Below are 13,541 nucleotides of genomic sequence, written 5' to 3'. Positions count from 1 at the left end.
GAGAGAGAGAGAGAGAAATTTTATGAATTTATTTGATACTTTGATACAGAATCCAAGCTGCTACACTACGTTGCGTACTAGCGAATTCTGGGATCAGAGGCCAACGGCATCCAGCCTATCGAATATGCTGCCTCCTAAACGCGAAACTCTGGTAAATCATTACTCTTCTTTCTTTTTCCTCTGTTAAATTTTTAGTTCTATATTTTTTACGTTATTTCTACTAATTGTAAGAAGCGACGGACCTAGCAATTATACTTTTCAGCGATTGACATCGAGATATACAATATAATACTACCAACTGCTATATGTCTCGACTGTAATCACGTGAACTGTTTGCTTATATGCGATGGCAGCTAAATTAAACTCGGGCATTGCCATCGCCAAGTTGCACCTGTGTTTTACCGTAGAAAAATCGCGCGTTTTGTCTCGCGAAAGTCGGCTCCTCTGTTAGTCGTGACAAGCTGGCTCTTCTCCAATCTGTGTTTTCGGGAGAACACGCTGACTCACAGTCACGAAAAGCATCGTCTTCATAGTCATCGGTCGTGATCACGTGCTTATTCTCAGTCGATTCGCGGGAACATTGTGTTTTATGCCAGTATACTATTGCGAATCGTCGAGAGCGGACCATTATTAAAAGCGCCAGTGAAATTTTTTTCTTCCGAAAACGTAAGCCTGCGTAAAACTTCAATCACGTATTAATATTTGATAAAGTAAATCTTGACTTCTAAGAAAAAAGATAAAAGATTTCTTTGTTTTCTTTATCTTCTTTGTTTGAAATCGCGTGATTCAGCATTTGTGCACTTCGTGCAATTAAATTTTCGAAACGTACTTTGATCGATATTGATCGAATTTTGCAAAGAAGCAATTTTTTGGGACAATTAATGGCATTTGATATATTCTTAAGTTTTTAACATCTAATAAATAACGTCAAAAAGTTTTTACAATTCAAAATTACAAACTGCTTATTTATATTGCAGTTAACGTGTGCTGCGCAAATGACAGGTTGGCAGTCCGCCGATAGTTACGATCACCCAATGTGTCAACAGAATAATGAAATCGTCGAGCTTTCGCGAATTATCTCTCAGCTGGCCATGGCCAATCATCAATTAGCCAGTACGCATAATGCAACGTTAGCGCGCATAGAAACGTTATATTTAGAATTGTCGAAGGATAGAGAGAATTGGAAACAAAAGATTTCAACAGAGAATCTGGAAATATGCGGGGACATCCCTCGGAAAAGACTGTACGATGAAAACATTGAAAATGAAGAAATACGAAGATTAGAGCAGCGTGTTCTTAGACTAGAAGAATTGCTGGCAATGAGTTCTTTTGAACAGTGCAAACATCGATACTTGCAAGAGGATAATAAACTGCGCTCCAGAACGGAAAGATCGGAGGATTTGTTAAAAATTCAAGGTACAAAGAACGAGAATTCTTATTCAAACTCCACGGAATCGCATTGTGAATCGTCAGAGCAACAATCGAGTCACATTGTGACGGATGTCATTGGTGAAATACCTGATAATTTTGGCGATCATCGAGACACTGCCAGCAAGGAAACGGACTTTCATATAAATTGTGGTGCTCATTCCGATGATTCCGTGACGAATATTCCTATGTTAGACGAAAACTCATGTTTTCTGAACGTAGATTTAGATAAAGTGCGCAGAAGACGCGCAAGATTGAGAAATGAGATCACACAAGATCCGATAAAAAATTCAGCGAGTGAAGAAATATTTATGAAAGACAAAGAAATATTTAAATTATCTGAAGAAGTTGAGAAATTAAAAGCAGATCGACTGAAATTTCAGAGTGCCAATGAAAGACTGCTGTGCAACTTGACGGATCAAAAAAATTTAGTAGAAAAATTAAAAGTAGATTACGAGGTACAATGTTCTAAGATTTTTAATTTAGAAAAATGTTTTAATTGTTTCCATACCTTTTTGCTGCGCTTAATTTAGTACTCAGTAAGACATCCCTTGCAGAAAATCTAATTTATTATTGAAAGGCCGTAATTAATTATTTATTTGGAGTATTAAAACTGGAGTATTAAAATCATTGAACAGTGCTTTTAATACTTAAAATAAGTAATTAATTGCTGTCTTTTAATTTTGAATCGGTCATTACATTTCTGTAAGGAATTACATTAAAATATTAATGTAAAAAGTTACATTAAAATAAAACAATAAATATTTAAATTGTATAACAAAAATCTTTTTTTTTTAGGAACTGAAAACGCGATATGTAACTGTAGAAGCTAATTTGCACGAAAACAGGCAACAATATAACGAACTGACGAAACACTTAGACTACGCTAAAAAAGAAATCGAAAGATTGTTAAAAGAGATCGATATCTTTCAATCGGAAAAAGATACTGCCGATGCGAGAATTTCAATTTTGGAAGAGAACTTACAAAAATCACTGCTCGATATTGAACAGATTAAGAAGGTGGAAAGCCAAAAGATATCAGAATTACGGACACAATTGTCCGATGAACTTTTGGATAAAAAGAAGCAGATTAAGGCTCTTGAAGATGCTTTGCAGGAGATTCAAAGACTGAAAGAGACTATGAAGACTGAAAGAAGAAACGAAGACAATGTTGTTTCAAGAGAAGATATTGGTATTTTATATTATCTCTTAATTTCTTTTGTATTGTTCTTTTATTGTTTGCGAAATATAATTAGATATTTATATGCTGTAGATATTGTCGACTCAATAGATGATATATCAGAAAATACATCGAATCCGAATTATGCCGGTTCCAGTTTAGACGAGTTTAAAAAGGAATTAACCCTGAAAAGGGAAGCTAGACATAGAGCTATCGCGGCAGTCTCATCCGAGATGGAAAGACTTAGAAAAGAATTGGATGCTGAAAAAAAGGCTCATTCCGAAACGTCGAGCATGTTAGCTCAGTTACGTTCCGTCTATCGAGATCCGCAAGATCTTGATCTCGCGAATAGCGATTTTGTGAAGACTACGATGAGAGAACAAGAACGCAAACACGATGAAAATGAGAAAGCATTAAAACGCGCAGAAGCGCAACGATTGACGCGTATCCTAAAAGTTTGTGATCGCCATACATTTTATTCACTTAAAATCTATCCATAATAAATACACAAATGTAGATTTGTTTCAGGTATCTGATGAGCTAAGGAATGACGTGCGATATCAAATTGAGAAGGTGGATGACTTTCGTTACCATCTGGAAACCGATCCAGAGCGTCACCGACAACGTATTCGTTGTTTGACAGAAGTAACCAACAAGGCACGCACATCTCTCATTGCGCGAGAACGTCAGACTAATGAGTTAAAGAACTATCTAGCTCAACTGCTGGTTAGATTGGGTGACAGGAGTTTCTTGGAAATTCAAGATGATGTGGGAATCGAATGCGATCGACAGTTGGAGAATATAAACGCTGTAAAAATTCTTTACAACGAAAGATTGAAGGTTTTGACCGAGTTGAAAGATTCCGCGACTAGGGAACTAGCGGATGTGAAACAGAAAATGGAATATGCTTTAAAGAAATCGGAAAATTTAGAAGAGGAGCTTAAAAGAGCCGAAGACAAGGTATTAAGGTGTTACCATTCGATTTTATTTTGTTTGAGATTCTTATGTTATGTTATACACGCCAGGTCGACACTCAAGACTCGGAAATCACAAACTTGGAATCGCAATTGGGATTAACCAAGGCAGATTGCAGAGATCTTCAGAATCAGATGTCTCTCATTAATGGATTATTCACGCAGATGCTGCTCGGAGCTTCCTCTGCGGACATGGATCTTGATCGGTTAACTCAGTTGCTACAGGTATCGCAATGCGCTGATTCATTATTTATAATTTATAACTAAGAAATATGACTAATACTTATTTTAAATATTTTAGATATTTATTTTAAAGATTTATAATAAGTTTCATGAAAAAGAGAATGTGTAAATGACAAAAATAGTAATAATAATTAATTTGATTTTAACACTATAGGAAAATCACGATCTTATAAGTGACATAGCCAGAGAAGAAAGCACCGAAGCAGCTGCTCTTCCTAAACTTCTTTTAGATTTGATTGAGCAAGTCGAAGGTGGTAAAGCATCCCAAAAACACGCAAATGAAGAGAATAGTATAGAAAATATTGGCGAAGTTGATAGGAAAGAAGATGATCTCCAAGAAGAAGATATTGCCCATAATTTACCGAAGGTTAAAAATAATAATTAATTCTTAATATAATTTCTGTGTATTTGTAAATGCTAATTTAAACATCGTGTCACAGTAATATTGACAATTATATATTTGCATGCTTTCGTTTAAAGAGTTTAATATAATATATAGATTGTCTTTGTTAAAATAATTGTCGAATTACGTTTCAGGTGTGGCGTGTTTTATTGGAATTACTTAGTTGCCATGCGGTGACCTCTCCGAGCGTGTCCGTTGCGTCTTGTTCGGATCCAAACAGCTGTTACAAATCTGTGGATACTCCAGCCGGTCCAAGATTGGTAATATCCGTAAGCAAAACTTACATTCGTTTGAAAGAATTAATTCTGGAGAAAAAGCATTTGGAGAAGGAGATGAATCGCATGAAGCAGCTGAACATTCATTTGGAAAGTAAACTGGGCGAACAGGTAAATGATGTTCTTTTATGTGCGATATGATATCATACAAATTTGTTTTTTTTTTTCAATATCTAGGAGAAAAGACTTTCTATGGTGTCGGTCGAATTGGCCAAAACATGGAATATCGTCGGCCGGATGCAGGCGCAGCATCAACAGTTGCATACGCATGAAGAGATATTAAGATACGAGTTGCAGGAGAAGAGAAAAATGTTGCAGGAATTGAAACAGGAGTTAGAATACTGCAGAGAAAAATGGGAATCAGCTAGACAAAAAAACACGAATACTGAACGAGAATGGAGAAACTTGCGTCGCGAATTCGCTGCACGGAAAGCTTTAGCTGTCCATGACTCTTTCAATAGGTCATTTATTTAAAATTGTATTGTATATGTCACTATTTTAACTCAATAGTAATATAAATAAGATGGCTTTATATAAATAACAAGAATTAGAAATTTATTTTATTTTTTTTAACAGACTTTAAAAATATTTTCATTTTAATTAATATTAATATTTATGAATTTATGAATTTTATCATTAGTTATTAGAAACTAAATAGTACCAAAACTCTTCTTTTAACAGATTGTCTCAAAACTATCTAAAATATTTTAGTGTTCCATTAGAAATAATAGAAAAACTAAAGAGAATTGTAGAATTATTAGGTTTTATTATTTAATACGAAAATTGTTCTGCAATTCTTGACTCATATTTCAATTATTCTATATAGCGCTGAAAGCGGTTTCAGTGATGAGAGAGGTGATGATACTGACGAAGAAGAAGAAGCGATTGAGGGACGAATCAGACACGGCCCGCGCAGACGGACACGAAAGGTTTTTTTAATAATTTTATAAATTTTTATAATTCTTCATTATTCTAAGATAAAATATTGCTCGAATTGATGCAGGAGAGTCCTAGAGCGCCGACGCCAGATACAGAATCGGAACAACCGACAGATACTGAACTGTCAGAATCAAAGACTGGTTCCTCAATGACTTTAGAACAACGCACGCCGACTCCGGAGACCGAAGCGGAATTGGACGAGGCAGAAATTGTGCATATTGATCCGGAACTTATTAACATAACAGAAGCTGATGTAAGCAAAATTACAGCAAATTGTATATAAATATTTATTTTATTGATGATTTAATTTATATAATTTTGAACAGAGCGTTATGGAAGGAATGCAAGAGATTATGGATCCTTTGGATCAAGCTCTTACCAATGTTATACAAAATCTTATAAAAATTGACCATGGAGAAGGCGAGAATGTTTTGGCTTCGCAGGAGAATATGACATCTTTCGAAGATCTATGTGATAATCCAATTCTTGAAACTAACGACGACACAAAAACTGATCAAACAACAACTTCTAGGATAGATTTATGCGACGAAAATGCGCAATCTTCATCACTGACCATCGAATCTCGATATTCGTCACCCGATGCGAAGATATCAAAACAAACAACTACGATTATCGATTTGTCTTCAACAGTGTCTAATGATGAATCATTTGAATTGTCGTCCAGAAATTCATGGCAACGTGATGAAGACGATGATAGTGAGACAATAAAATTCGAAAGTATTCCGTCATCGTCCGTTTCTCATATACCCAGTACTAATGTCGCGAATACAATCAACACTATGTCCGTCTTTTCCATTGGACCCCTTCCTGTATCTAATGCAGCATCCTCGTCAATAAAAAGCGTGCAGTTCAGCAATCCCTTAATCATGGGTCCGTCTAATCGTTTTCTCGCTCCAGTCTTTGGTACGGCCGCGACAGAAATGGAAAGTTTTACGGATAATTGTATTATCTCCTCGTCAAACATTTGGTCTTCCTCGTCAACGGTATCAAATAAAGAAGAGAAGTCGATAGAAAATATGGATCAACGATCTTACAAACTAATAGATAACATCGTAGATTCTGACAATGTTTCCGTGGATTCTTCTTCGAGTTTGGATACGGTCCGAGAATTTCCTACGGCCAACATTAATTCTATACCTTCTACATCAGTATCTAAAGACGAGCTGCAAGAAAGCAGGATAAGCACGCAAAAAGAAACTACTACGATTAAATCTCGAACTCCAGAAGAAATTTTGGCGACACGAGCTGATCGATTGAAACGTTTGGAGGAACAAGCTGATTGGCTTATGAAAAAAATGAACGCTACAAGTAAACGTGGTACTGCTCTCTGCACAAAATTGGAGGAGCTTCATAATACTTATGGTGAACCACCAGTTCCTCCACCTATGCCAGACGTTTTACCTAGCTGTAGGTTACCATGCACCCTGCCCAATCTACCTCAGGTAAAAGTATGTATAGATAAATTATCCTCGATTTAATTTTTTCATACTTTAATTTTTTTTTGTAGGTACCTGAATCATTATCCGATGCTAGCAATATCAAGAATATTGAAGGTGAAAGTTCGAACACGGTAAAAAATGATGCGTCAGTCACAAGAAAATGAGTCGTAAAACATCTATAATTTCTAATTTGTAGAAAAAAATTAATTAATATTTATTTCCAAGCAAACAAAGCTGCAATCCCTTCTCTGTATACAAAAGTGCATCGAAAACAATGTATTTTATATCGTGATCATGATGTGTGTAAAGTACATTTATCGTAATATTAATGCAGCAAATAATAAAGTAAGCTGTATTAAATTGTGATTCTATATTGATCTTTACTCTCAATATGCCTTTAATTTTAATTTAAAGAAATAAAGAGATTTTTCTTTTATTTATTTATTCCTTAATTTTATATCATATATAAACACCATATACTAGATTTTTTCTTGTAGAATGAAAATTGATGTGATTTTTTTGTTTCTGTATTTTGTATCTAGGATATATAATTAATAAAGAAAACTATAAAAATTTTTCCATATATCATAAACAATAATTTATACATGGTGATTTATTTTAAATGATCTTTTAAAATAAAAAGAAAGAACTTAAATTTAAAAAATAATAAAATAAATTCAAAAGAAACACGACAACGAGAACAATTTTATTGTATCTATTTTGAAAACACTCTCCATCCTTTACTTACAATTAGATGTATTCTCATCTTATTGGACGATATCTTCTTTTTCACAGAATGAAATAGGTACTAAAAAAGAACAAAAAAATATAAATTACGTTCATTAAAGAATCTATATACACCCCTTGTACTTATTGATAAATACACGAATTAAATTATTCTACACTACATATGTATAACATAAATTAGATGTTAAAAATATGTAACGTAAATACGCGCATTTAGTGTTAAAATTAAAAATACAAATTAATAATTTTATAATTAACTCACTGTATTTTTTAGTTGATGATAGTGACCCTGAAAAATCGAGTATGACTTACAAAAGCATATTTGAGAATAAAATAAGCGAATACACGTCGTTGAAAATGAAGCTACAGCGCTTGCGCTAGTTTTACAGCCATAGATATTCTATGAGAAAAGAACATCTGTTAAATTTCTTCGTAGCTGAATTGAATGCGTAAACGCGAAATATTTTTAAAAAGTAGTATTAAATTGCGAGGGTTTTAATACTATATCAGTATTTTATTGCATATTTCATGGTACTTTTATCATTGAAAATTCAAAAAATTTTCTAAAATTTATGTAAATTTCAACAATTCAATGAAATTGGTTGAATTACTGAATTGTCTTAAATTGTAGAACATTTCTTGAATTAGAAAAAAAAATGTTAAAAACATTTAATCATTCAATGTATGGTGGGAATAAGCGCAACTTCATTGATCAGTTCCGTTAAAAGCATTTTAGAGTTAGCTGAAACATGATCAGTGTTGTGGATAGATATTTCAATCTTAATCGAACTCTTTTGTTGATACTTGGTTTGTGGCCTTATGAAAAATCAAAATTTGTTGGATTACAAATAATATGTATATTTAGCATTCTTATAACTTGCTCTACGTTTCAGGTATAAAGATTTTAATTTTAATATTATATTAGATCTAGAATTAATTTATAATTGCAAATTTATATTTGCTGATTAATTTAAGAATTGATATTTCTCTGAAAATATAAATTTATTTGAAATAAATGAGCAATTAAATATAAAACATTAGTGCAAATATTAGTAAGATCTTACTGTTTATATATACAAAAAAGTCTGTGCAAGTATGCATATACAGTTGTATGTTACAGTAATAAAATGTTATTATATATGTCGATTTTTGTTGCATATAGTTACATAATTAGATTAGTATGAAATTTTGAAAATTATAATTATACAAATTGATATTATAAGGCTTTCACGAGAATTTTTCACAGAAGTCACGCGTTTCGCGGATTATCTCCTTGTCCAAATACATTATTAGAATATCAATTTTTTGTTAACATGTAATTTATTTCATCATTTATATCAATTTGACAGTATCAAGCTACACCATGTCCTGAAATAAATTGCAATGTTTATGAAACGTTAGCACTTCAATATTGGATTTAAACAAATAAAAAAATTAACTCGCGAAATCCAGTTATACGACTTGATAATAATTGTTGTATAAAATGATAAAATAGTTATAGTTATGTTAAAATGGTTAAAATGGGTTAAAATGTAAATATCGTTTTTTCATTTCTTTTTAAAAAATTATTATTTACAGCTTACAGCAATATTGACTTCATATTCTACAGAAGACATCATTAAAGTTCTTTCTTTCGCACTTCCTTTCATGTGCTGTATTATACAGTATAATTCCTTTTACATTAACAGTGAAACGGCAAGTTGTCAACTACCTTTATTAAAATAATTATTCAATATGTATATATATATATATATAAACAAATTTTTTAAAATTTTACTAATAATAAGATATATAGTATAAAACTTATTGAATAGATAAAAAAACTAATGGACCAAATTCAGCATGTCTACAACGATTTAAGAGACAGCAACGAAATTGCTATTATAAATAAATATGGAAATAATGCAAAACAGTATACGGTTGTGCTTACAAGTAAGGAAATAAAACATCTTTTTATTTCTTTTTACATTGGAAATTATTTAATGAAATTTTTGTTAAAATTTTTACAACTAAACTATATCTAGTTTAATTTATAAGTCAAGTTAGCATTTAAATGTAAATGTACCAAAGAATAAAAGTGCACGCCAAAATGCTGTAAATAAAATATTTTAACTGTACATAGTCATAAGTATAATATTTTAGTTTTAAAAATAAGATTGATATTGCAATAATACAAGTATTGCTTTGAAATATGAAATAATGTAATGGTATCAAATACAATATATCTTAGAATTTTTCATATTTAATAAAGGAAATATAATAAATATACAGAATGTTCAATTTTAATTCACTTTCAAAAACTTTTTTATTATTGATTTCAGAAAAATGATTTAAATAAAACTATGTTTAATAAAGTTTAATTTAATTTTCGAGTTCATCATATATTGATTTAAAAAAAATTCACATATAAAATATTTTAAAATATTTTAAAATATATATTACATATATTTATAATAATATAAAATTTTAAAGAATATATTTTATTAAAAAATATATTTTATATTTACTATATTTTATATTTTATATATTTATATATTTATTATATTTAATATATTTTATATTAACTCTTCATAATAGTGAGTAGTGATTCTTATTTGCAGTATATCTGTATGTATAGTCATCTCTCTATGTTTGGAGTTTATTGATACTGTATTATCTACAAACGTATCTCGATCACATCACGTGTCGATTTCCACCGAATATTTTGTGGATCAACAAAAATATTTCTATTTAATGTTCCTTCATCTAAGTGTAGGTTTTATTGTAGGGGGCACAGCAACGGTAGCGACAGGATCATTGCTCCTTGCATATCTTCTTTATTTCTGCGGAATGTTCAAAATTGCTAGGTAACATAATAAACATATAATAAATAATTTAACAAAGTGTCTGAATGAATAAACGATTAACAATAAATAACAAAAGTACATGGTATGAATTGTATTTTAAGTGCTTAAATACTTCGGTGTGAATTATATGAGTAGATATATACCGAATTCTGTAAAATATGTGTCAATATCATTTTCAGCCATGAAACACAGTTATGAATAGAACTAGAGTAAAAATATCATTATTTAATTAAATTGAAAAACAACTGCTATAATATTGCTATTGATGCTAATCAACATCGTGGAAAAATATCAATAATTTGATGTTAATAAACATCTTAAAAATTGTTAAAAAATTTAAATTAGAAATGGACTTTTGATTTTCTCATTAGTAAAAAATATTTGTTTTGATATGATGAAAATTTACTTTATAAAATATCAGTTATTAATATCCTTAAAATTAAAAGTTTAAATAATTATTTTATTAAAATAATGAAATCTTAATGTGATTCCTTACAATAATGTGCAATATAGTATATTACAATAATGTACAATATAGTATGTCTAAAATTACTTTTTAGCTTTATCTTGAAAATAAAATTTTAATGAATAAAATCAAATATGTGAGAAGTAATTAATATTTATATTTATATTTTAATGTAATTGAAAATTCTCAGCAGTCTGGGTTTATATATTATTACAAATAAGCTTCATAACGATAAGTGTTTCTGCATAAATATGAATTGCTATAAAATCAGATCAATAATAAATGCGCAACGTGAACATATTAAAAAAATTATTTTATTAAATTATATTATTAAGAGTTAAATTTTTTTTATATTATCAAGAGTTATATCAAGCAATATTTTTCCCTTATTTCTTTAAAATTATTTTTATTTCTTGCTATAGTTATCAGTTAAATTATTTACAGTTATCGTATCAAGAAAACTATACATATTTATACATTAAAAGACCTTAGTATACAAAAAGAGAGTTTGGTTAATAAACATCTAATTCGTGCAGTAAATATTCATCGAAAATGTATGACGTAGGTATGAACATATTTTGCAACAAATATATAACATTCGTAATAACTTACGTTTACTTTTAGATTCTCCAACTATTTAAAATCCAGATTTGAAATCTCGTTCGTGTTCTTAATGGCACTTGGAGTTCTTTCTATAAGCCTAAATATTTTTCGAGTGCGTATTATTTTTTACAAATCTGTGTTAATGATTTGCATATTATTTCGTTATGTTTTTTTCTAACAAACTTTAGATTAATAATCTTAATGTTTTTTTCTAACAAACAATGCTAAAGATTAGATTAATATTTTGAGAGTAACAATATTATGGAAAGATTATTAAATGTGAATTTTGAGGTATTATTGACATATATTCGTTGACACAATTTTTTATTTTTAATCCGTATTCGGATTTAAAAATTTTTTAAATATAAGCTTTAAATATAAAATTAAAAAATGATTATGAGAAAAATAAGATGTAATTATTAATTTTAATGCCAGAAATTCACTTGACACATAGTTTCTGATTATTAATAATATAATAATATAATATCAAGTTTTTGGTATCTTCAAGTTTATAAATTGTTATAAATTGTAATATTTATTTAAAATATAATATATATAATATTAATAAGAGATATTTCATATATATAGCAATTAATTTAAATTTTCTATTTATGAAAAAATATATATCTCAATACATTAATTTATAGTACAATTGATAAATGTTGTGCTAAATTCTATCGCAAATTAATAAATTACATTTATAGTATGTTCTCTCAATTTGATCTGAATGGCTGCGTTCAGCAGAAAAACTAATCAGTTAGCGCTTAATGATTCTTCAAAATAATTGATTTTTACACTTATATCCAGAAGAACTAAAGGCCAAGAACTAATCATATTAAAGAATCACTAAGTGCTATCTGATTAGTTCTCTCTGTTGAACGCAGCCAATAATTCATTTTTCTACTAGCTCTTTCAGATTGTATTACTCAAATATAATACTGCAGAACTTTTACTATATTTATCAATAACATTTGCTTGTTTTCTATACATGTTTTTATGCACTTTGATCGGACAGGAAATTATAGATCATAATAATTATGTATTTATCACTGCGTAAGTAATATAATTGTTTTATATTGTAGTTATATATTATAAAAAGAATTTAGGAGCCTATTCTGTAACTTTTAACGATTGTAACATTACAATTACAGTTAAGAGTTTTAAAATTGGCCCCTAAATTATTAATAAAAAAGTGAAAAATATTAGTAATTAAATTTTGAAGAATTATTATGATACATGGCACATACATATATATATATATATATACTCATGATGAAAGAGCATCATATATATATATATATATAAATGTTCATATATATATATATAAATGTTCTTATTTTCTTCTAATTTTTTAAATCATCATTAATTTTAGATACAAAGTTCAATGGTACGTAACTCCTTTACCTATACAAAGGCTAATATTGATCCTGCTGCAAAGAGGTAATAAAAGTTTTTGCCTGAAAGTCGGTGAATTGATTGTAGCGTCCTTAGAATCTTTTGCTACGGTACATAAAATATATATTTTATGTCCTATACTATAATACTAAAAATATATTTTTTATATAATGCAACAAAATGAAAGCAAACATAATAATTTTTACAGTTATTAAATGCGTCCCTTTCTTACTTTATTGTTATATATTCTATGAAATCATAGCAATATATTATAGTTTGTATTGATAATGTGAAGTAAATGAAAGACGATTTGCAATATATCTCATGTCTAAAAAGCGAAATCATTGACATAAATAATGTATAAATGAAGGACAGAAGAAAAAATATTTTATAATAATTCTTAATGTAAGGAAAAGATTAACTAATATACATATTTGCACGTTACTTTATATTTAATAGTAATAATTTACATAGGAAGAGAGAATAAAGTAAATTAAGTAGTGACTTAATTTTACATATGTATTAGCTTTCTTTTTTTAATATTCCATTTTATTGCCTTACAGAACCTTAGATTAATTTAAT

General features: G+C 29.4%; 3 protein-coding genes across 3 annotated transcripts in view; all 3 read left to right on the top strand.

Annotated features, from left to right (window-relative positions):
- The window catches only part of LOC105626145 (desmoplakin), a 9,017-nt gene extending 1,951 nt beyond the window's left edge, over positions 1-7,066 (top strand). The window contains exons 2-14 of the mRNA XM_012207458.1: positions 50-151; positions 978-1,886; positions 2,227-2,620; positions 2,702-3,063; positions 3,137-3,568; positions 3,634-3,807; positions 3,980-4,192; positions 4,363-4,614; positions 4,681-4,964; positions 5,330-5,432; positions 5,507-5,695; positions 5,769-6,911; positions 6,971-7,066. Coding sequence (XP_012062848.1) covers positions 50-151; positions 978-1,886; positions 2,227-2,620; positions 2,702-3,063; positions 3,137-3,568; positions 3,634-3,807; positions 3,980-4,192; positions 4,363-4,614; positions 4,681-4,964; positions 5,330-5,432; positions 5,507-5,695; positions 5,769-6,911; positions 6,971-7,066 — 4,653 coding nt within the window. The remainder of the gene's footprint in view (positions 1-49; positions 152-977; positions 1,887-2,226; positions 2,621-2,701; positions 3,064-3,136; positions 3,569-3,633; positions 3,808-3,979; positions 4,193-4,362; positions 4,615-4,680; positions 4,965-5,329; positions 5,433-5,506; positions 5,696-5,768; positions 6,912-6,970) is intronic.
- Positions 7,067-9,738: 2,672 nt separating this feature from the next.
- On the top strand, positions 9,739-11,742 carry LOC105626144. Its single transcript, XM_012207457.1, has 4 exons — positions 9,739-9,743; positions 10,250-10,495; positions 11,406-11,522; positions 11,586-11,742. The coding sequence occupies exons 1-4, from the start codon at positions 9,739-9,741 to the stop codon at positions 11,740-11,742; spliced, it is 525 nt and encodes a 174-aa protein (XP_012062847.1).
- An 810-nt stretch (positions 11,743-12,552) lies between these two features.
- On the top strand, positions 12,553-13,221 carry LOC105626143 (odorant receptor 43a-like). The gene is made up of 3 exons (XM_012207456.1): positions 12,553-12,617; positions 12,937-13,069; positions 13,168-13,221. Exons 1-3 carry the CDS (start codon positions 12,553-12,555, stop codon positions 13,219-13,221), a joined length of 252 nt encoding a protein of 83 aa, XP_012062846.1.
- The last annotated feature ends 320 nt before the right edge of the window (positions 13,222-13,541 follow it).

The sequence above is a fragment of the Atta cephalotes genome, assembly GCF_000143395.1.
Source record: "Atta cephalotes unplaced genomic scaffold scaffold00004, whole genome shotgun sequence".
Taxonomy (NCBI): domain Eukaryota; kingdom Metazoa; phylum Arthropoda; class Insecta; order Hymenoptera; family Formicidae; genus Atta; species Atta cephalotes.
This window is presented reverse-complemented; position numbering and strand designations above follow the sequence as displayed.

What these genes read in the sequence shown, in the direction of transcription:
- LOC105626144 (XM_012207457.1), top strand. An exon ending in GGAATGTTCAAAATTGCTAG is followed by an intron (nt 10,496 to 11,405) that starts GTAACATAATAA and finishes AATTATTTACAG; the next exon opens with TTATCGTATCAAGAAAACTA. An exon ending in ATTCATCGAAAATGTATGAC is followed by an intron (nt 11,523 to 11,585) that starts GTAGGTATGAAC and finishes GTTTACTTTTAG; the next exon opens with ATTCTCCAACTATTTAAAAT.
- LOC105626143 (XM_012207456.1), top strand. Translation starts at nt 12,553, where the DNA reads ATGTTTTTATGCACTTTGATCGGACAGGAAATTATAGATCATAATAAT. An exon ending in AATTATGTATTTATCACTGC is followed by an intron (nt 12,618 to 12,936) that starts GTAAGTAATATA and finishes CATTAATTTTAG; the next exon opens with ATACAAAGTTCAATGGTACG. An exon ending in CCTTAGAATCTTTTGCTACG is followed by an intron (nt 13,070 to 13,167) that starts GTACATAAAATA and finishes TAATTTTTACAG; the next exon opens with TTATTAAATGCGTCCCTTTC.